Below are 23,453 nucleotides of genomic sequence, written 5' to 3'. Positions count from 1 at the left end.
GAAACTTTTCATTTGATTTTGTTATTGTGTGTGTGTGTGTGCACATGTGTGCATGGCTGTCATGGTGTATCTGTGGGGGCAGAGGACAACTCCTGACACTTGGTTTTCTTTCCACTCTGGGTCCTGGGAATTAATCTCAGGTTGTCAGGCTTGCGTGGTGTGGCTTTTCTTATCAGCCCAAGCGACACAGTCAAAGAGATTAACAGGGCTTATTTAACCAATTACAATTAAACCACCCATTAAAGTTACTTGGGTTTTGATTTAAATAAACAAATTGTAAAAACAAACATTTGTGAGACAAATGGGACCGGGAACCGCATATTTAATCAATAGCATTGAGAGATTTTGCTGATTGTTTTGAACATGGCAACAGCATCATTTTGGGAGCTCTCACCTTTAGAGCTACAAGAAGCCATCACAAAGCCAGGCAGAGTGGTACACACCTAGAACCCCAGCACTGGAGAGGCAGAGGCGAGGACCCCCATCCCCAGGCCAGCCTGGGCCGCACAGTGAAACAGTCTTAAAGTCAAAAGCGGAAGGGATCAGGACAAGGCCACATCCTCTTGAAGGTGTAGTGACTGAGGCAAGCGTCTGAGAACTTTTCTTCTTCACAAGCCACAAAGGTGAAACCAGCCCCAGCCAGGAAAGACTCCCTCTCTTCCCCCTCAGAGCCTCCCAGGAGTCCCCCTGCTGGCTTACACGGGGTGGGGAGGGCTAGACTCAGCCTCCCCCTCGGCCTCCTTCTCTGAAGTGTTTGAAAGGCGGGCAGCAGGGCCCACTCCCCTCTTCAGCAGAGCAGAACAGCGCCCTTTGGGGGAGCCCTCTGCCCAGAGGAAGCTTCCAGCCCTCCAACCTATCCTGTTTATTTCAGGAACTTCACACCTATCTTCTACCCTGATTATGGCAACTGCTACATCTTCAACTGGGGCATGACAGAGAAGGCGCTTCCTTCTGCCAACCCTGGGACTGAATTCGGTGAGTTTTGGTTTGCAAGGAGACACCAAGAGACGCTGCCTCTCTGGAGTGTTGGAAAGGTGACAGTGGTCCACTCCCTTCTTCGACAGACCAGGATAGCCCTGTGGGGAGGGGGGGGTCTGCCCAGGGTAAAGGTTAGGGGTTAGGGTTAGGATTAGGGTTAGTTTTAGGGGTTAGGTTAGAGTTGCAGTGAGTGTTAGGGTTACGGTTATATTTAGCATTAGGGTTATGATTAGGATAAGGTTAGGGTTAGGTTAGGGTTAGGTTAAGGTTAGGGTTAGGGTTATGGTTAGGTTAAAGCTGGAGCTAGGTTAAGGTTAATGTTAGTGTTAGGATGAGGCTGGGGTCTAGGCTAGTATTCCCATTTTGTTGTTGAATACCATGATGTTTCAGAAACCACAGAGCTCATGGCTGTACTAGGTTTTCAAGTCCTCCGTTTCATCTTTAAGAGTACAGTTCACGGTAACATGAATAGCCCACAACAATATTCAGCTCCTGAGTCACTGCATCTTTGTGTTAAGAAGTCACCTCATCTGATCAGGAAATCATTGCATCTTTGTGTTAAGAAGTCACCTCATCTGATCAGGAAATCGGGCCTGTTCATCATGATTGCGGCATGCTGAGAAGTTTCTACACAATTGGTCCAAGGTGCTGACAGGACAGGAGCCCAACAGCAGGAAAGAGCAAAGAGCAGAGGAGAGGCAGGGGAACATGGCTGATGGCGGATCCCCGTTCCACTGCCCTGTCCTCTAGAGGAAGGCTGGTGGACGCTGCCTGCTGTGGGATGCACCTGTAAATCCAACCCTGGGCTGAAGAGGTCACAAGTTTAAGATCGGCCTCAGCTCCAAAGTGAGATCTTGGAGAGGCTTTGACAGACACCCAGACACCCACATTTGGGGGCACGGCACACAGTCTCAGGCTGTGACCCTGTTAACTATCGAAAGGCAAAATGGCCTTCCTTGACCATCAGAGTTACTGGCCGAGAGGAGGCCACGGAGCCCTTGTTAGTGAAAACAGTCAACAGACTGCTGGACTACTCACTTGAGAGACACATAAGTACAATAAGTAGCCAATGAGCCTGGTTAGAACCCAGAAATTGCACTTCCTCCCAGTGTGACCTTAGAGAGGTCCCTTTATTTCTTTGTGCATCGGTTTGCTTACCTGTAAAATGGGAATAATTATAGTACCTCATGAGATTTTTGTGAGCATCCAATGAGATATTTTGTAGTAAAGCACCTTATAGCCAGGCAATATGGCATAAACCTGTGATCTCAGCAATCAAGAGGCTGAGATGGGAAGATCACCAGTTTGAGGCCAGCCTGGGCTACATAGCCAGATCCTATCTTAAATGAGCACCTTACTAGCACATAACATGTAGCAAATGCTAAGTGAGTGATTGCTCTGGCTGTCTCAGACAGGGATGGTCACCCCAGTGCCCCAAGCTCAGGGCTGGGAGCAGGCCTTTGCCTCGGAACCAGGCAGCCCAGCTGGGAAGAACTCTGACAGTGAGAACAGGAGTGAGGCGGGTCTTGGGAAGGAACGTTCCAGAGCTAGGAGAGGGCACACAGATGACTTTGAACAAACAGGAAAACTGCTGGAGGAAGTGATACTGACTGCAGCCTGGAGAAAGAGTGGAATGTTCCAGAAGAAAGGAGAGGGCGGGAACGGCATTCCAGAGCGAGGGAAAAGCGTCTTCAGAGGCGGAATAGGAAAGGACTGAATGGGGAGGATGAGGTCACGTGCTGTGTGGGATGGAATGGGCTGGGCACCGTGGGTGGGTAGGGCGTGCTGTATAGATGAGAGCCCAGGAGGAGATTATGGGCCCCTTGGCTGAATGAGGCTTGAACACTTGGGTGGCGGGTCTCCCTTCCATCTGGGGGATGTCCAAGCTCAACCGCCCTCGCTATCTTTCCCTCATAGGTCTCAAGTTGACCCTGGACATCGGCCAGGAGGACTATGTCCCCTTCCTTGCGTCCACAGCAGGGGCCAGGCTGATGCTGCATGAACAGAGGACGTACCCCTTCATCAGAGAAGAGGGCATCTACGCTATGGCGGGAACCGAGACGTCCATCGGGGTGCTGGTGGTACAGCCGGAGGGCCCCCAGGCAGCCTGAGTGGAGAGGGCTGAGGACATGTCCTCCCACATCCTGAAAGTAGCATTCACGACCCCAGCACACCTTTGCCTCAGGGCCAACCTCAGTCTTTGGCAAGGGCCTAGACACGCTGAGCCCTCTGGCGCCCCCTCTGGCACCTTCTGGGACCTGCAACTCTCCATCCCTTCGCAGTATCCCATTGGCTCCACGGGGGGGGGGGGGGGGGGGGGGAATACGTACAGAAGAGGCTACGGGGTCTCCATGAGCCACCTCTCTCCACAGGACAAGCTGCAGCGCAAGGGGGAGCCCTACAGTCCATGCACCATGAATGGTTCCGATGTCGCCATTCAGAACCTCTACAGTGACTACAACACCACGTACTCCATCCAGGTGGGAAGGCTCCGCAGAGTTGGTGACCATGGGGGGCCCTGTCCCCTTTACCTCAGCTCCCTGCAAGGGCTGGGCTGGCTCTGCCAAATCTTTTATTTCTTATTTACTTACTTATCTGAGATTGGGTTACCCTATGTAGCCCAGGCTGGCCTGAAATTCACAATCCCCCTTCCTCAGCCTTTTCAGTAGTGGGATTACAGGCATGCAGCGCCAGGCAGACCTGGCTGGACCTTTGTAAGTAGCACAGGGGACCATGGTGCTGCAAAGACCAGAGTTCTGGGTTCTCACCCAAGGTCCAGGGCTAGCCACTCTTAGGTCCCCTTGGCAGGTGTCCCTGGGGGAACCCCCAGGATGGAACTCTCATCCTTCTGTGATATCAATATGGCAGCAGCAACAGCATTTATGGATGCATTAACTGCAGCAGGTTGGCCATGTGCTATCCTCGAGGCACCCTATGATGCACCCCTATGATGCACATGGCTTTTTTCGGCTCTTGCGCAAGAACGAGGAAAACTGGGTTCTACAGACCCTGAACTGAATGCTCACCAATTAATCTGAGGAAGTCCCTCTTGGGTAGCTGTCCTCAAGCTTCCCTGCGGTAGCTGGGAGCTTTCCTCTTGTTCTGATCTCTGAGGTCAGCCTGGAACCTTCTCTCTACAGTCTTGGGAGCAGAGAACAAATCTTGCCTAAGGGACCAAATGGACAGATAGCTTGCTGACTTTTTCTCCCAGCCCAGCCTGCCTGGGGAGATGAGGGAACAAAGGCAAGCAGAGTGCTTGCCTCCATGTCGGGGAGCCCTGAGTTTGGCATTACACACCCCCACATGGGCTGGCTTGGCCGCTTCCTGTCTGAGGGGCTTCTGTCGGCTGTGGAGAACTCTGGGCACCTCTGGAGCTTCCAGAGGAATGGACAGACAGACAGACAGAGGCAGGGAGCATGGATAAGGAGGACTAGCTACATTCCCAGGCAACTTCCGTGCCTGCTCCTTTCAGGGCAAGAGCAGAAATCTAGACCCTGCCAGAAGTTCTGCCTACTGCCCACTTCCTACCAGGGGCTGCCTGGGCTACTCCAGCTCAAGCACAGGGTGGGGATGACACCTCTTTTCCAGAGGAGGGACTGAGGTCAGTCCCTTCTCTGACCCCGGCTGTCTCCTCTTGACCGCACCTCCTGCCAGTGGAAATCTCGGCGGTCCCTCTGGGAGAAGTCCGATGCATTGGTCTGAAGGAGAGGGGGCAGGGAAGGAGGGAGTGGGCAGAGGCATGAGGAGTGGGCATGGGTTGGAGGTAGGAGGCCACAGTAGTCAACACTTAGGACATGCACAGGAGGGAAGGAGCAGGCGTAATAACTGCTTACCAAGCGCCTGACACTGAGCTGAGTCCTCCAACCTTGGAAGGCAGGTATGACCAGTATCCTGTTTCTCCATGAGTAAACTGAGGCTCACAGGTTAATCAGCTGCTTCAGGACATATAGCTGGTCTGTGAGTGGACTGGAACCAGGTCAGAATGACCTAAACATCACGGACACTGGGGCCTTGAAAGTATCCTCACTGCATCCAGTTCTCAGGGCTGGGGACTCTTGTGGCTCCTGGACTCCACCTCCCCTCAGCTCTGAGTCATTAAAGATCACCCCCTGCCTCCCTTGAGGGTCCCACCTCTTCCCCCCATAAGAAAGCAGATCTGAGCCAGCTTGCCTGCAGTCTTCTGGGTCTCTGTGTGCACAGAGCTCAGGAGGAGTGCTGGTACTTCACTGGAGGAGCTCTTACTAGTTTATTTGAGGCAGGCCACTCACTCCGGCCCACGCCATCTACAGGACCCAGCTTTGGGTGGAGAGACGGGGGCTGCTGGGATCTGGCCTGAGTCCCTGTGCAGGGCCCAAGAAGCTGCCGTGGGGTCCAATGTGCAAGAACAGCTGTGGCCTGACTGCAGGGCCTGCAGCTGCAGCTCTGCCTGATCACCACAGGTTCTTAGCCAGAAGACCGCACCTCAGAGTCCCCATAGTCCCTAGGCCCCTGGCAGCAACTTCTCCGGGGTCCCTCATTCTGGTACTGGAGTGGGACCATCCCACCATGCCTGAGATCTGTTCTGCACCCCCAGGCCTGTCTTCACTCCTGTTTCCAAGACCACATGGTCCATAACTGCAGCTGCGGCCACTACTTGTACCCACTGCCTGCTGGGGAAAAATACTGCAACAACAGGGACTTCCCGGACTGGGGTGAGTACAGCACAGGAAGACTGATAATGCCCTCGCTAAGGGGGCCCCTCCCTCCCTCCCCAGCCCCCTCTCCAAAAGAACCTTCCTTCCCCCCATCTTAATTCTGCGAAGTACATGCTTGAGACACACAGGTGTGGGGATGAACAGTCCCTCCAGGCATGTGTGTGCTGTGTGCATCCCTGCACACACATGAGCCAGGGAACAGGGCTGCTGGAGAGTGTGCAGCATGTATAGATTCATCTTCAGGTGCACATAGGAAAGGTATGGCTGTGTCTTCGTGCACAGAACACCGCGTCCCTACAGTACCTGTGTGTGCCCATGAGCAGGCGCCTTGCTTCCAGTGTTTGCACGAGTGTATGTACACACAAAGCCATGAGTCCATCCTCGGCATATGCATCCATGCATGAAGGGAACTGGGCTGGAGGGGGGACACTGAAGAAGCTGCTGTTGTGATGGTGGCTTTTGGGGTCCACATAAAGCCAGCATCACAGGACAAACCCTCAATGGGCTCCTTCACAGATGGAGCCTGAGACTGAGGATGCTGGGGGATTGGAGTCAGTCCAGGGATGAGGGTCCTACCATCATTACAATATACAAATGAGGAAAGCATGCATTTGTTTATTTGTTCATTTCTGGTTGCTCATCCTTCTGTACACGACCCAGAAGCCATCTTCTGAGTAAGGATGAGGAGGGACAAAGGAGAAGACATTCCGACCTGCTGAGCTGCATCTAGAATGTTTAGGGGCAGGACCCCATGTGAGGTGTGGGGCAATGCTCTTAGTGACGGGGGCTTGGCCTGAGTCCCCCTTAGGTGGCATAGGAGGAGAGCAGAGGCTCCCTGGAGAAGTGAGGGCCCCCGGAAGCAGCCCCCCTGGGTCCTGACCGCCTCTCTCTCTCTCCCATGAAGCCTACTGCTACCTAAGCCTACAGATGAGTGTGGCCCAGAGAGAGACCTGCCTCAGCATGTGCAAGGAGTCCTGCAAGTGAGTGTGGCACAGGGGACTGCCGGCGCTGGGGAGGTGGGCGCAGGGTGATCGGGCACAGCAACAGGGCTGGCTTCTCTATTCCAGTGACACCCAGTACAAGATGACCATCTCCATGGCCGACTGGCCTTCCGAGGCCTCCGAGGTGAGAAGGCAGAAGACGGAGCTCCTCTTCTCCTCTCTCTTTGGGTTGAGAACAAGCCTGGGACTTTAGAGTCTTTTCCCTCTCTCCCCCTCCATCTTTCTTTCCCTCTCCCCCTCCATCCACTTCTACATCGCTTCCTCCCTCTGTCCCCCCTTCTTTCCACTCCACCCACACTCTCCCAGGCACTAGGCCAGGGACAGCGGAGTCTTCCCTCTACAGAGTGCACAGCCCAGTCAGTGAGAGACATATACGCAGAAAGATCCTTTCCAAGTCACGGCTGGGGGGACAGAAACAACGGGAGTGGACAGCGGAGAAGGCGCTTGGACGGCAGGTCAGGGAAGGCCTCTCTACGGAGGTGCGAGAGAGCCATGGCCAGAGGCAGAGCTGGCCAGGAGGGCAGGGAGGATTCTGAGCAGAAAGAAGAGCAAGTGCCGTGGCCAGAGACGGGCACGAGGCTGAGACAATACCCGCCTGGGGACAGGGCATCTAGAGAGCTGAGCTCCTTCTCTGACGATAGCCAGGCATCTGTGAGTTCCTCTGCTCTCAACTCAAGGCTCAGACTTCTGGAAGGTTCGGGGCTGCTGTGTGTGTGTGTGTGTGTGTCCCTTTCTTTCAGCTGCCTTTTTGGGTTCTAGGATTGGATCTTCCATGTCCTGTCTCAGGAGCGGGACCAGAGTGCAAACATCACCGTGAGCAGGTAAGGCATGTGGTCAGGGCTAGCAAAGGCAGAAAAGGGAGGAACCAGCGCCCGGGGCGGGGTTTGCATGTGGAACAGCTGCCCAAATTCCTTTTGCTGTTAAAATCCAGTGCAAGACTAGAGAAGGAAGAAAGGCAGCTGAGGGCTCAGTGTCTAACGGAAGGGCCGGTTTCCCACATGTCGGCACCTCTCCATCACCACATCCTCCATTCTAAAAAAAAAATTATCCTGTGCATGGTGTGTATGTGTGTAGGACACGCATGCCATGGTGTGCATGTGAAGGTCAGAAGACAACTGTGTGGAGCCATTTCTCTCCTTCCAGCCTTATGTGGGTTCCTGAGATTGACTCGGGCCATCAGGCCTGTGTGTCAAGCAGTTTACCTGCTGAGTTGTCCGGCTAACTCCCATCCTTCTGGTTTTCCTCATCTATCCACCCACCCACCTGCCCTCCATCCACGTCTCCGTCCATCCAGCACAAACACTCTGAGTGCAGGAAAGGCAAGGTCTACACCACCAGGAACCTCGAGCTGATATGCAAGAAGGGCCTCCCGCCAGGAGCGTCTTGCATGAGCCCCTGTCCTTTAGGAACAGGGAGAAGCCTCAGAGTGCCTGAGAGACAGGGAGGTCTGTGAACAGGTGACATTTGAGAAGTAGGAGCCGTTCCCAGTCAAGAAGAGGCCAAGATACCCAGGGGCGCGGTGGGGGGCGGGGTGGGGGGGCGCAGTTTGGGAAAGGCCTGGAGAAATGAGACAGCCCAGTCTTTCCAGGGATCCCCAGTGAAATGGGGAACCACTCCTCTGTCACCCTCTCAGTCCCTGGTCACCCTGCTTGAGGCAGCCATACTTCTTGGATGTGTGGCATATGGCCTGGGCTACCCTAGGCCCAGAGAGGAGCTTCAGAGTGACTTTTGGGACCCTCTCAGGCCAGAAGACCCTTTAGGAAAATGGCAGACATGGGGATGAAAAAGAGGTGCACAGGACAGGTGCTGGGACAGATGTCCTTTGTGGCTCTGAAGCCCAGAACAAGTGGGAAGGAGCAATACTTCCAGGTCTGGTTTGGGTCTCCCCACTCCAGACAGCAACTCAGGCTGGAGGTGGTGGGCAGGGTGCCTTGAAGTGCCCTTCCCATGGGACACATGTGTGCACCCATCCTGGGAGGGAGCACAGGCCACGGTCCCAGCCTGCCTTGCTGCCTCCTGTAGGAAGGGCGTTGTCAAGCTCAACATCTACTTCCAAGAGTTCAACTACCGCACCATTGAGGAGTCGCCAGCCAACAATGTGAGTATGTGGGTGACTGTCTCATGGATCCCCGAGTCCCTAGGTGGGTATTAGGGCCCCTAAACCTGGACAGACCTGAGCCTTCATTTTCCTGTTTCCTACAGATTGTGTGGCTGCTCTCTAACCTAGGGGGCCAGTTTGGCTTCTGGATGGGGGGCTCAGTGCTGTGCCTCATTGAGTTTGGGGAGATCATTATCGACTTCATTTGGATCACCATCATCAAGCTGGTGGTCTTCTGCAAAGGCCTGCACAGGAAGCGGCCACAGGCCCCGTACACTGGCCCGCCCCCCACCGTGGCCGAGCTGGTGGAGGCCCACACCAACTTTGGCTTCCAGCCTGACACAACCAGCCACAGTCCCCACGCTGAGGTCTACCCTGACCAGCAGACTCTGCCTATTCCGGGAACCCCACCCCCTAACTACGACTCCTTGAGGCTGCAGCCGCTGGACACCATGGAGTCGGACAGCGAAGTTGAGGCCATTTAGGCCCCACCCGCCCCCAGCAGCTGGTGAACTTGAAACTGAAAAGTTACAACCATTGCCAGTGCCTCCTTTTATTAGGCTTCATCCAAAGAGCCAGGAACACAAGTGCCCATGCCAGAGCCCATGTCCCTCTAGAGCAGCCCGCAGTAACTGGTCAGCCCCAGGCTGAGGGGTCCGGACGGTCAAGATGCTGGTACCAGTATACTGGAGTTGTAAGCTTGCCTGGCTTCTGCCCACACTTCCCACAGTCTTTGCTCTGTGTTGCCTTTTGGCCTAGTAGACAGGTTCCAGAGAGCCCTGGAGTCCCTCTCCTGGGGGTAGGGCCACTTCCTCTGTGTATGTCACCACCTCAGTCCTCCAGAATCAGTGACCTTGCCCTAGTCGGCACTGGCCGTCCTGTTAAAAGACCAGGCTGGGGTGAGTGGGGTGGGAGGTGCTACAGATCATGGGGAGGGGGCATCGGGTAGGAAGGCTTGTCAGGGGAGCACACGCTTTGTTTAGAAAATAAAGACAGAAAACACGGAGTGGAGATTTGTCCTTTGTCCCAGTAGGTAGCTGGGGTGTCCTGGAGTATGTCTGGGGTGTGGAAAGGGCAAGCATGCTGCCTTGGGAGCCAAGAGCTTTTAGGCAGGACAGGGGCAGCTCTAGCTTGGGAATTGTGCACTTCCTTCCAAGTTGTCCCCAAAGCATCTGTCGGAGGGCCTCTGCAGTGCCACCCAATCTATTTCTTTAGGGTGCACAGACAAGTAGAAAAAACTCAAACCAGTCATGGGGGTGGAGGTCAGATGCCTGCAATCCCGGCACTTGGAAGGCTAAGGCAGGAAGATCTGAGTTCAAGACCAGCTTGGACTACAATAGTGAGACTATCTCAAGAAACCAAACCAAACAAACCACACAAAACAAATAAATGCTCTCAAGCATCCCAAGTAATTCAGTCTCTGCTTCTGGGAACCCCTGGAGGTCTCTCTTAATACCCACTCCAGGCTGATACTCACTGGTCCCTGACTGAGTCATATCCCTATCTCTTAGCCAATCAGCATGGTCAATGAGCTGGATAAACTGCTCAGCTTGGAAGACCCAATTCTATGTGCCCAGACCTAAAGCCACCATAACACCCAGCAAATCACAGAGTCTGAGGCGGGTGGGGCCTGGTGCCTAGGGGTGCCAGATAAAATTCAGGCCACTTAGTTAAACCAATTTCGGGGAGCCCACAAATAAGTTTTGTAGTGTAATTACACCCATACAATAGTTGGGATGTATTATATGAATAAGTCATTTGTTTCTTTTACATTCAAACTTAAGTGAATGGCCTGGATCCTTTGCTGTTAACTATGGCATCTCTGATGACTCCTCAGAGACAAGGCAAGGTGCTGCTGGCTGGTGCGGGTGGCTGAACCTGGCAGAGCTCCGCTTCCACCTGCCAAGTCCCAGTGAGAAAGGAGCTCTGGTTACAGAGCCTGCTGTCTGAGGGTCTAGCCTGGTGGGTGGAGATCAGGGGGGCTCCTTGGCCGGCCATCAAGGCCCACTGCCACACCTGTGGAGGAAGGCAGTGCCCACCTGGGTCAAGCTAAAGGCTGTATGGGGGACACTGGATCTCCTGGTTCAGGGCCCAGCTAGGTGCAGACTGGAGTCACTAGGTGGTAACCTCAGCTTTGTTGTGTCAAGGCCCTGACACACTCACCATCACCATTTATTGTCATCACTAAGCAACAGCTATAGTACATCAAGTACTTACCACCATGTGCCAGACCCCATGCTGAGCACCTTACCATTTTAATAGTAGTGTTGTGCGTGTGGTGTGTGCACATATGTGTGGTGTATACACATGTGCATGCCAGTGCACATCCATAGGAAAGCCCAGAGTCAAGGTCAGGCCTCTCCCTTGATTGCACTCACCTTAGCTTTTTGAGATAGAGCATCTCACTGAACCTGGCACTCACAGACCGGCGAGGCTGGCCAGCCAATGAGTTCCAGGGATCTCCAACCTTGTTCCCTGTCTCCAACCTAGTGACAGCTGTAGTTACAGGCCCAGGCCACTGTGCCCGGGGTTTTGTTGTTGTCTTGTTTTGTTTTGATGTGGGTGCTGGGGATCTGAACTCAAGTTCTCATGCTCATGTGGTAAACACTTTACTGAATGAAGCATCTCTCTGGCCCTCGTGCTGAGTGCTGTATAATTCTCATTTCACGCCACCCTCATGACCCAGGAGCAGTAATATGCCAGCTTGCTTATTTATTTATTTATTTGTTTGTTTGTTTGTTTGTTTGTTTGTTTTGAGTCAGGGTCTCACTATGTAGCCTTGGCTGGCCTAGAACTCCCTATGTAAACTACAGGGAAATCTGCCTTTCTCCGTCTCCTGAGTGTTGGGCTGAGCCACCACATTTACGAATAATATCCTATTTAGAAAGAAAGTAAATTGAGGCTGGAGGTGCAAAGACACTCACAATCACTATTCTAGGAAGTGACTGCCATGCTTGAAAAGCTCCTATGAGATTCATATTGAAAATTAATGTGCTTGTCATCTGCTGAGTTGGGAATGTAGCTCTGTGGTAGAGTGCTTGCCCAACACACAGGAAGTCCACTCCCAGTACCAAAGCAAAGGAACAAAAGACCCAGAGAGTACTCTGTTGACGGCATTTGGCGCTGTCACACTGGGTGGTAACAGGGTTGAAGTTATCAGAGTGCGCATTGCTGGTTTTTATTTTCTATTTACATTTGTGTGTGTACACGAGCGTGTCACACTGAGTACAGCGTGGAACTCTCCGGAGGTCAGAGGCTAACATGCAACAGTCGGTCCTCTCCTCCCACCACGTGGGGTGCAGCAAGCATCTCTGCCTCCTGAGCCACCCGAGGAGCTGCGTCAGTGGCTTCATACGGGACAGAAAGCTGAGCCTCACCACAGGCTGTTCCTGCCACGTCATGACATCTGAATGCTGACCCCTCAGTCTCAGATCTACCAGCCTTCAGAACCTTGAGCTAAATAAACCTGCTTATTAGGATTGGGGGTGGGGTGTTTATTTCATGAGTGTTTTGGCTGTGTATACGTCTGTGTGCCACATATATGTAGTACCCTAAGAGGCCAGAAGGCATCGGATCCCTCTGGAACTACAGATATGGACGGTTGTGAGTGGTCATATTGTGCTAGGGATCAAGCCCAGGTCCTCTGGAAGAGCATTCAGTGCTTTTAAATGCCGAGCCATCTCTCCAGCCCTTGTTTTTTTTGAGACAGCGTCTCATATAGGCCAGGCTGTGACTGGGGATGGAAGACACCAACCAGCGATCCTGGGAGAATCTGTGGAGGGAGGGAAGCCACTGACTCGAGAAGAGGTTCTGCTCGGACACTTTGCAGCCATCTGCAGATGCGCAAGCCAGGAACCACATCTGAACTGGCTTGCTGTCCTCACTCTCCGGATGGCAAGGGTCAGGCTCCAGGGTGATGGCTTCAATGCCCACCCCCCATCGTTAAGGTAGCTCTGACCTGGCTGCCCAGCCACCCTGTGCCTGGTCTAGAAGAATATTGTTCTATCCTTCCAGGGCCTTTTTAGCACTGGGAACAGGTTGGTCACACTCAAATCACCCAAGACAATGTAGGATTTCCACTTCATCTCCAGAAGGAAGCTAGGTTAAGATGCTGGAGACTCTGAATGAACAATGAACATGAACTTGCCATGTCATGGCTCCCACTATATCGCAATGGCTCTTCAGGTGGTTAAGTAAGAGCCGGGAACCATCACGGGGCCCTAGAACCTGGCACAAAGAGGGAGTGACTTTCCAAAGATCACACAGCTGGGAGCCTGTAGAGTCTTGAATCCAGCCCCAGGCCATCCTTCTAAAGCCTAAGGCTTCTCACGGGCTCCAGTCCCCCAAGTGTGCGCTACCAGCAGTACCTGTGACCTTCCACACTTCCAGATTTGATTCCTGCCAGGGACAGTCCCTGACCAACCCATGAGAAAGCCAAGTATTTTTCTCAGGGCAAGGTCACAGCTGATACTGTTGTCCACGCCAGGCAAACTAGTTCCCGAGGTATAAGGAGAGCCTCAGTGAGGGGCTAGCCCTGATGGCCTCATGGGTGTGGTGCACCACTCCACAGGGTGGCACAAGCAGGCTGACCTGCTGGGATTAAGTGTCCCCACACTGTGTGCCTCCCAGAGCATGTGTCACCCAGGTCATGCACCTCCCACACAGTGCCCTAAGAAGGCAGCCTGGCACTGGGTTAAAAATGTAGATACTATGGTCACCAGGCTTACTCTAAACTCTAGCTTGCCACAAGGCAGGTGATTGGCCTGGGAAGTCCTCAAACCTCTCTAGACTACAGATACCAGCCTATGCCTCCCAAGGCTGTGGTGGGACTCTCTGAGAGACCCCAGCAACAAGTAAAGCTTCACACCTGGGATCTTGGCTGAGCTTAATTCGGACAAGCAGCCCTCTCAGAGGCACCCTTCGCTGCTCCCACTTTCTTGCCGAGAGACAGCTGATTTTAGCCAGGTGTGGTTGTGAATGCCCCTAACCCCAGCACTTGGGAGGCTGAGGCAGGAAGATGGTGAGTTTGAGGCCAGCACTGGCTACAGAGTGAAAAAGAAGTCAGACCTGGTAGTGCAGGCTAGCTCCTTGAGAGGCTGAGGAAAGACAGTCACAAGTTCAAGGCTTGTCTGGGTTACAAAGCAAGTTTGGATTAGCCTGGACAACTTTGTAAGACATCACCTCAAGCCGAAATAACAAGGGCTGGGCTTAGCTCAGTGAGAGTGCTTGCCTATCATTTATGAGGTGGTGATTAGACCCCTGGTGACACTAACTAATAAATAACCAACTTTGTTCAGGGTAGCCATCTGCTCACCCTGGAGGGTAAATCCTGGTTGCTCGAACCAGTGATTCCCTATCTGATGTGGCCTTCTGGGAATCCCTGAAGGTAGTTTTGGTTGTCCCAGTGAGAGCTACATGCCTGGTAGCTAGTGGACAGAAGCCAGGCTGATGTAAAGAACAGTTTACCAGCAAAGCTATTTGACTCCAAACGCTGCAAGAGCTAAGCTTGAGAAATCCTGAAGCGGGCCCTGTTCCGCACTTTCCCAGCACCCCTTGCAGCTGGGGCCTACTTTGTGACCAAGAAAGGGCCGATTACGGCCTAGAAGTCAGCAGGGGCTGGTGGAGCACTGCTGATCGCCTGGTAGACGGGAGAGCCATGTCTCTCCAACCCATCCCATGGTCTCCCCCGAACACAGGTGTGATAGTCACACTGCCAGGGTCACCCACCATGAGCCCTGGCAAAGTTCCTACTCTATCCAGGCGCTACGTCAGCTGCTGGAGCCCTCACCCTCTGACTTCTCATTGTGGGAAAATTAATTCCTCTTGACTCAAGTCATTTAGGCAATGTTATTTTCTGTTACGTATAAGCCAAACAGCCTTGACAAGTGCAGATGCAAGAGACCAAAAAGATTTAAAAAAAAAAAAAAAAAAGAAAAGAAAGGGGGGGTGAAATTTGCATGATCCTGTAAATTTAAAAAAAAAAAAAAAGGCTGGAGAGATGGCTCAGTGGTTAAGAGCACTGGCTGTTCTTCCAGAGGACCTGGGTTCAATTCCCAGCATCCACGTGGTAGTTCACAACTGCCTGTAACTCCATTTCCAGGGGATCTGACACCTTCACACCAATGCACATAAAATAAAAGTTAAGTAAAGTTAAAAAAAAAAAAACAAAAAAAATGGAGAAGTGAAGCCCACATTCCCACCACAGCCTGTAAGATCCTATCTGATTGGACCGCTCTCCTAACCTGAATGCCCACTGTCCTCCTCTCCAGCCACCCTGGCTGAACAGGGCCTCTGCACTTGCTCCTTGCTTCTTTCTGCTGGGAAGCCCCTCTCCCAGCTGCAGACCTTCAACCCCTCAGCTGGCTGCCCACCTCCCCCCACCTCCCCCCACCTCCCCCCACCTCCCCCACCTCCTCTCACCTCCCCCCACCTCTCCCCACCTCCCCCACCTCCTCCCACCTGGCAGCCTCTTCCTAGCACTTGTGCCTCTGCCTTCCTGTCCACCTGCTCACCATTTTTTTTTCCTCCTTTGCTCCCTCTGCACTGGCGAAGGCCCAGCTCCTTCACAGCCCGACCTACCCCAATGTCCCCAGGCCCTGCTCAGCATGCAAGCACCCAGACATCACCAGAGAAGAAGGAGACAGCCTTTGTCCCACCGCAGTGTTTATTAATGCCACTTTTAAGATCAAGTTATTTTTTAAAATCACCTGAAAAGTCCTCTCTGATAAATAATACATTACTTCTCATTCACAGCCTTTTCCTTGTAGAGACTGGGTCTCACACTAGCTCAGGATGACCTCAAACTCACAGCAATCCTCCTGCATCTGCCTTCCAAGGACTGCAGACATGCACCACCAAGCCTGGCTTCTAAGAAAGGAAAGCATCTTCCACACACACTGCCCCATCACTGGCAGATGCCGAGAATGAACCCATTCTGAGAGTCACTGAGGCAGACGCCGGCCATGACTCTGTCCGGGGACCCTCTTCCCAGAATTCGTCAGTAATTTATACCACGCATGGTGGCCACTGTGGAGGCAAGGCGGCGTGGCAGGCCTTTGCTGACCTGTCTGTATTCCTCCGGCTTGGCCTTCAAGAGCGTCACGATGTTCTGGAGGGTACGGGATGGCTGCAGACCCAGTGCGTCCATCACGTTGATCAGATAGTCTGTGGGGGAAGAAGAGGCAGGCTCAGCGGTACAGTACAGGTACAGCGGTACATGGCCTCCCCAATACTGGGTGCTCCCCTGCTTCTCCCGCAGGTGGGCCTTCACTGGGGACTATACGACCTGAGCCCCGGAATTCTAATTTAATCAAGAACCGGCCAGCATTGCCAGCTTGCACTCCTCTACCCATCTAACACCAGTGTAAAAGGCAGCTGCTCCCTCATCCCACCCCCCAGGATGCTCTCCAGCATGTGGAGATGCAAGATGCAAGGGAGTGGGGGACGGCATGGGCCTGCTGAACAACCAAAGCCTCCCTCTGGGAACTTAACACAAGGCAGGCCACACTTCCCAGCTCACTCCTGATAACTAGTTAATGCAGATTTACTAGCCCAAACCCAGATCAAATTGAACATGATGGTGAAGATCGACCTCTAGCTGGGCATGGTGGAACATCTTTAGCACTCAAAGGCAGAGGTAGGTGGAGCTCTGTGAGCTCGAGGACAGCCTGCCTACATAGTGAGTTCTAGCCCAGCCATGGCTATGCAGTGAGACCTTGTCTCAAGAGAGAGACACAGACCTCCAGGGGTCAGTCATTCTTGATGGGATTGTCGTTCTGTATGCTGTGAATGTGTGTTGCTCTGATTTGGTTGATAAATAAGATGCTGATTGGCCAGTAGCCAGGCAGGAAGTATAGTATAGGTGGGACAAGCAGAGAAGAATTCTGGGAAGAGGAAGGCTGAGTCAGGGGAGACACCAGCCCGCCGTCCAGGGAACAGCATATAATGGCACACAGGTAAAGCCACAGAACACATGGCGACATATAGATTAACAGTTTAAGTGTAAGAGCTAGTCAGTGGCAAGCCTGAACTAATGGCTGAACAGTTTTAATTAATATAAGCCTGTGTGTGTTTACTTGGGTCTGAGTAGCTGCGGATCAGGCAGGACACAGAAAAACTCTCAGCTAACACATTCTAAAAAAGCAGCCCTGGATTCTAACCACCTGACAGTCTGGGCAGCACTGTCAGAACAAAAAACACCCAGCTGCAGCCAGGAGTGCCACCCTTTACCAAACCTGCCCACGAAGTCGGTACCCACCAGGCAGTGGGGATGGAGGTGAGATGGGGCAGAGGCCTTAAAGCATCTGCTGTGTTGGGGGGACCACACCTAGGCACATCATGCCTCCTTCCTCCTCTTTCTGCTCAAAGGCCTGGAGGGGCAGCACCACCCAAGCCACCCCTGTTCCTCCTGACCCTCAGATTGCTGCCTGGGTTCACCTCTTCTCTGTCCAGACCTGAACTGCAGGGCAGGGCGGGCTCTTCCTTGGGTCTTCTTCGCCAGGCTCAGCTCAGTGGTAAAACCAGCAGGCCCCAGTCTGCCACGACATTGAGTCTGGCCAGCCGTGTTTTATGTTGTTGTATGAATGCTTACTTTGAATGTCTCCCGTTCCTTGCCATAGGCCTCAGTGCTCAGCATCCTTCCCAGCCCTTAACCCCACTTCCTTATGCTCAACGGGCGAAGAAACACTCATCCCTGCCGCATGCTATCTGTAGCGCTACAGCTGGCACACAGTAGGTGTTCAAGCAGTGTTGGTAAGCAGGGAGGGAAGAAGAAGGACGACATGGACCACTGAACTCTAGGGCAATCCCAGCATCTTACGGACCACCACTCCCTTCCAGGTGGCTCCTCCATGCTCTCGCCTGTACCAGTTGGGCATACCAAAGGGCATCTGAATTTCCTTATCCATCTCTGAATACTTGTGCCTAGGAAAATCACTAAAGGCAGGTGGTGCCGCTAGGAAGAGCCAAAGGCAGACGGAAATGGGCAGAGTGAGGGACTCAGGGCAGCTGGATTGTAGGCTGGCCCCATCACTAACCACTCTGAGGACCCGAGGGCTGAACCTTGCTTCTAATTCATCAGCAAAACAAACCCAAGTGGGGCCTGGCTCAGCCCTAGTCACCCAGGTCACAGCTGGAGCTGACTGTTAAGACTCCTCCACCCTCTCTCCAGACCACTTAAAACCCCAGGAGAAGGGAGTGGGGAAACCATGCACTCTGACCTGGGGCAGCATTCTGATGGGGACCATGGAGGAGCCAGCATGTGGCCTTGTCATACAGCATCACCGTCCTACAGGATTGCATCACACAATGGACGCAAGCTTGTTCAGTGCCTGACCTGCCTGGTATGCAGTAAGTGCTCCATAAATGTTAGGTTAGTAATTACTATGTCAGTGAGTGGAAGACCAGGCAGGGCCAGGCTGCCTCGCTCGCTCCAATGCATCTCACCAAAGCCTCCGTAATAGTTCTCCACATCCATGGCCTTCCAGAATCCTTTCTACCCAGCTTCACAATCAACTCCAGAATGGAAGTTAGGAGGAGCTTTGGGGTGACATTCCTGGAGGTCAAGAGGGAAGTTGAACTTGCAACTGCTTCTCTCTTCCTGCCCAACCCACTGGGCACTTACCAATATCTGTAGCCAGCTGCTTGGTGGAGTGCGGGGTCACCTCCGGGATCTGGAGGATCACATCACAATAGGTCTGCATGGTGGCTCTGGCAATGGAGCCTAGCCAGCTGTCAGCCATGTTGTCCAACTCAGGCAGTTCATCCCCTGAAGCAGAAAAAAGGTCATAGAGAAATATTACATCTGCTCAGAAAAAGTCACCTCTTAGTGTCCTGGCTCCCAGTAAGTGCTACATGCCCTAATGTGCCAGGGAGCTAATAGGCTCAGTGGGAAACAGAACAAGGAGCCTATGGGTCCACGGACACTGACAGGGACAGGAGAGCTCTGAAAAGGAGTCAAACTGATGCGGCTACTCAAGTCCTGGGAACCAAATCAAGCCATGGAGGCCAGGACTTGTGCAGGCAGAGGAGGACCCCAAGAGATGAGAGCCTCCAAGCAAAGATAGAGTGGGCACTGAGGGCACAAAGAAGCAATGCGTAAGACAGGGGCCATGCTGGAACTAAGACTGAGCCTCAAAACAACTCCACCTCTGGGGAGCTGAGGGCCCCCGGCCTCTGTGAGACCACCTACCACCTGTACAGAGAGTAACAGGAGCCCTGGTTCCATGGAGCTGCCGTGGGAGCCACAGTCACACAGAATGTAAGGAAAAGGGAAGAAGACGACCAAGGCCAAAGCTGAAAGCTCAGGAGACAGCTGTGCCCGGGTGACGAGAAGGCCAAAGCCAGGCACTGTAGGAGAACAGAGGACGAGGGGCAGTTTCTCGGGAATAAAACAAGCCCTAATGCACCAAGCTCTTGCTGGGTCTGGGCAGCTCTGGCTGCCCCTCGGTACACTCCAGGCACGCCAGCACAACAAAGCCAGCCTTGCAGCACAGGCCATCCAGAGATTTGAGCACTTGGTGCTCTTATAAAGAATCTACATGCATGTGGTGTACAGACATACACAGGCAAAACACCCATATACACAAAATAAAAATTTTTTAAAAAGTGCCCAGGAGGGCTGGAGACAGAGCTCAGGCAGTACAGTGACTCGAATGTACCAGACCCTGGGTGTGAACATGGTGGTACATGCCTGTAATCCCAGCACTTGGGAGGTAAAGGCACGAGGCAGGAGGATTGAGAGTTCAAGGTCATCAGTGGCTTCAGAGAGTTTGAGGCCTGCCTGGACTACACAATGCCCACCCAGTCTCAAATACATAAGCAAACAAATGAGTAAATGAATATCATCCATGAATGAAATTTATTTTCAACAAGAACTATATAATAATAATAACTTTCAGTAATAATAATAAATAAAAATTTTCAAGAAAAACAGTGTCATATGTGCAAGACTACTATCCTGAGTTTGAGGCTAGGCTGGACTACTTTGAGTATACCAGGGTAGCCATGCCTTCATTAAAGGCATGTGACACTATGTCCAGGTAAGCAAGTTCATTGTTACTGGTTTTTTGTTTTGTTTTTTTGAGACAGGGTCTTCTGTATCTTGGAACTTGATATGTAACCCAGGCTATCTCAAACTTGTGATCTTCCTGCTTCTTAAATACCAAGACAATAGGCATACATCATCAGGTCCATACCATCTTGTTCCTTAAATCTGCAATGTTAGAATGCTAGAAATGAAAGCCAGGCACAGCAGTGCACGCCTTTAATCCCAGCACTCAGGAGGCAGAGGCAGGCGGATCTCTGTGAGCTTGAGTCTAGACTAGTCTACCTATTGAGTTCCAGGATAGCCACGGCTATATTATATAGAGAGATCCTGTCTCAAAAACAAATAAACAAAATCTAGAAACAACCAGATTATGTATGAATGCTCACTGTGTAATTCTTTCCTATTCTCTGGGTGTTTAATTTTTGAGGGGGTGGAAAGATGAATCGGTGCTTGACAAGCCTGAGGACTGAAGTTCAAGCCCTGGATCCCACAGTGGGAGGAGAGAACTGACTGTTACAAATTGTTCTCTGACCTCCACATATGCACTATGCACTGTGGGACACATGAGTGCACACATATGCAAGTACACACACACACACACACTCACTCACTCACTCACTACTCCCCCTCAATAAAATTTGAGTATGTTGGCTGGGAATGGCGCTCAGTGATAAAAATTTACTTAGCATGTTCAAGGCCCTAGATTCAATCCCAGCACCACCAAAATAATAATAATAATAATAATAATAATAATAATAATAATAAAAAATAAAAGAAAAAAGGAAGAAAATGGTAACAAATATTGCTGGGCATGGTGGTGCACATCTTTAATCCTAGCACTAGGGTGCTGGAGGCAGGAGGATCAGGAGCTTAAGGCCATCCTTGACTATATATCAAGTGTAAGGCCAGCCTGGGCTACATGAGCCCTGTCTCAAAACAACAAACAAAACCCAAATCTCTGGATTAATGTTGTTGATATTGTCATATTTTTAAGTACTGATGAAATTTACTCTGGTGAGGCCCTCCTAACTGCCCACACATAGTAAATGATTAGTAAACATCTGTGAGTGAGTGAGATGCAGATATCCATAGATAGCCTAGTGGAACAAGACACTATGCTGTTCCTGATGCAGTGCAGCAGGCAGTACACACAGCAGGACAACTTTTCTTCCCAAGGAACCTGAACCAGCTTTCAGTCCTTATCAACCACACACACAACACAACATCCACGAAGAGAGGAGACACCTGAGATTTATGTAAATGGTCCAGCAAAGAAGGTAAGTGGAATAGAAAAAAAGCAGGAGCCACTCTTAAAGCTGGATACTGAGTTCATCTGTGTAAAATTCCTATGAAGACAGGACTGATGTTTTTAAATTTACAAGGTATATTGGGAGCTGAGCTGTGGCACAGTGGTAGATGAATGCTTAGAATGCACAGCCCTAAGCTGGACCCCAAGCATCAAAAAGTTAAACAAAGGAGGTGAAACTGTGGTCGAGATGTGTTGTCTGAGAGAAGTATTTATTTCAAAAGAAAAAGTTAAATAAACATATAAATGAAAAGTACATTAGTAAACAAATGAAAATAAAAATGATGTGCATGACATCTCCATCCCTCAGTGATTATCACTGTTTTGGTGTATGCAGAGTTTTACACACAACAGAGAAATGCATTCTTAGGGCTGGAGAGATGGCCCAGAGGTTAAGAGCACTGGCTGTTCTTGCAGAGAAGCCAGGTTTTGTCCCCATCACCCATCGGGTGGCTCACAACCACCTATACCTTCAACTCAGGGGATCTGATACCTTCTTCTAGCCTTCAAGGGTACCTGCACTCATGTGCACATAACCACACAAAGACACACATAAATACACATCAAAATATTTTTTAAATAGAGAACTATATTCTAAGTTTTTGAAAAATGAAAGCATTTCAAAACACAGTGAAGACAGATAAATGTCGTTCATACAATCCACCCGTCTAGAGTGGCCACTGTACCCTCCTTGATATGCATCCCCTAGACCTGTTTTCTTTGGGGTTTTATTGTTGTTTTAAGATTATTTTTTTTTTAGAATTTCATATTGAATGCTGTATTTACATCATTTACACATCTCCAATTCCTCCCATCTCTCTCCCATTCCTTTTGAAATTCATGATCCTTAATTATTATTGTCACATATACACAACCTACTACTCAGTTATTTAGTGTTGCTCCTGTGTACACGAGTTAAAGGCTGACCACTTGGGATCTAGATTTATTTAGAGCTCCTTCACAGAACAAGGTATGAGATAGGGAAAACTAAGTATTGGTTCATGCCTCATTGTTTTCCTTAATGTCTCTGAAGATCTTACCTGAGAAGTGCTAATGTTTTTAACTCTTTTTAATGAAGAAAACTGACAAATTATGAAGAAATCTGTGTTGGTTTGAATGAGAATGGCCCTCATAGGCTCATATATTTAAATGCTTAGACCCCAGATAGTGGAACTGTTTGGGAAGGATTAGGAGGTATGGCCCTGTTGGAGGAGGTATGTTGCTGGGGGTGGGCTTTGAGGTTTTTAAAAGTCTGTGTCATTCTGAGTCCCCCCCCCCCACCCCTCTGACTCATAGTTATTGCCTCAGCATGGAAGCTCTCAATTACTGCTCCAGCATCAGCCTGACTGCTGCCATGCTCCCCACCATGGTTGTCATGGATTCTAACCCTCTGGAACCCTGAGTCCCCAAATTAAATACTTTCTTTTTTAACTTGCCTTGGCATGGTGTTTTGTCATGGCAATATGGCAATAGCAAAGTAGCTAAAACCACATCACAAGATATTTACTCTGCTAGTAATAAATATTGAGATCAGGTGAACTTTTTTCCCTGCAGCAGTTTTGGAATAATCCTCCTCCTAAGCACCTCTGTTAGGAGAGATATTTCTAGAACTGATTCCCAGGTGAGGAACAGAGAGGCCCTCAAAGTCCTTGGCCAATTTGCATTCCATTAACAGGATCTTGCCTTTGGTTTTCTTGTCTAAAGTATAAGCCATATCATAAATATGGTAGAATGCATCGTGCACATTGAAGCTGTAGGTTCAACACTTGGGAGACTGAGGCAGGAGAATCATGATAAGTTTGAAGTTAGAATGGGCCACATAGTGAGTCCTTGTCTCAAAACAACAACAAACAAAACAAAATAAAACCTTGCATGCACATTCCATATGTTTTGGAGAACTGTATAGTCAACATCTATGAAATATTTCCCTGGACAAGAAAAACGCCCTTGCCAGAGGTGTGTGGAACTCCCACGCCTCTCTGCAGGCACACAAGCAAGTCCCAGATGACCAGGTCTCCTGCCCTGCCCTGCAGCCTCTCCATGTGCTCTTCTCACATGCTTCCCAACGTGTCTGGCTCCACCCGCCTCTGCACACCAGAGTGCTGGGACTGAAGACACGTGCCACCATGCCCAACTAGCCTCACTCATTTTCACACTGCATATTATTTCACTGTGCCACTGTACCATGATTTGTGTCCATGTTTCTGGCAAAGGACATGTGGGTTGGTTCTAAGCTGGGGTTGTTGCCAAGTTACCAGGCAGATCTTTACAGATGTAGGTGAGGCACACAAGGAAGAGGCTCTAGGATTTGTATTTAGAAATAAAACCT

At 51.0% G+C, this 23,453-nt stretch overlaps 2 protein-coding genes across 3 annotated transcripts in view; one reads left to right on the top strand and one right to left on the bottom strand.

Moving 5' to 3' along the window:
- The window catches only part of Scnn1b (sodium channel epithelial 1 subunit beta), a 61,733-nt gene extending 51,956 nt beyond the window's left edge, over nt 1-9,777 (top strand). For both annotated transcript variants that reach the window (XM_028867851.2, XM_028867852.2), the window contains exons 5-13: nt 872-975; nt 2,896-3,059; nt 3,351-3,458; nt 5,552-5,669; nt 6,577-6,652; nt 6,740-6,797; nt 7,433-7,494; nt 8,696-8,771; nt 8,876-9,777. In XM_028867851.2, coding sequence (XP_028723684.1) covers nt 872-975; nt 2,896-3,059; nt 3,351-3,458; nt 5,552-5,669; nt 6,577-6,652; nt 6,740-6,797; nt 7,433-7,494; nt 8,696-8,771; nt 8,876-9,256 — 1,147 coding nt within the window. In that variant the 3' untranslated portion in view covers nt 9,257-9,777. The remainder of the gene's footprint in view (nt 1-871; nt 976-2,895; nt 3,060-3,350; nt 3,459-5,551; nt 5,670-6,576; nt 6,653-6,739; nt 6,798-7,432; nt 7,495-8,695; nt 8,772-8,875) is intronic.
- Nucleotides 9,778-15,417: 5,640 nt separating this feature from the next.
- Nucleotides 15,418-23,453, bottom strand: part of Cog7 (component of oligomeric golgi complex 7) — a 70,716-nt gene continuing 62,680 nt past the window's right edge. Inside the window, exons 16-17 of the mRNA XM_028867853.2 lie at nt 18,394-18,537; nt 15,418-15,935 (exon numbers count right to left, since the gene is read on the bottom strand). Coding sequence (XP_028723686.1) covers nt 15,769-15,935; nt 18,394-18,537 — 311 coding nt within the window. The 3' untranslated portion in view covers nt 15,418-15,768. The remainder of the gene's footprint in view (nt 15,936-18,393; nt 18,538-23,453) is intronic.

The sequence above is a fragment of the Peromyscus leucopus genome, chromosome 1 (assembly GCF_004664715.2).
Source record: "Peromyscus leucopus breed LL Stock chromosome 1, UCI_PerLeu_2.1, whole genome shotgun sequence".
Taxonomy (NCBI): Eukaryota; Metazoa; Chordata; class Mammalia; order Rodentia; family Cricetidae; genus Peromyscus; species Peromyscus leucopus.
This window is presented reverse-complemented; position numbering and strand designations above follow the sequence as displayed.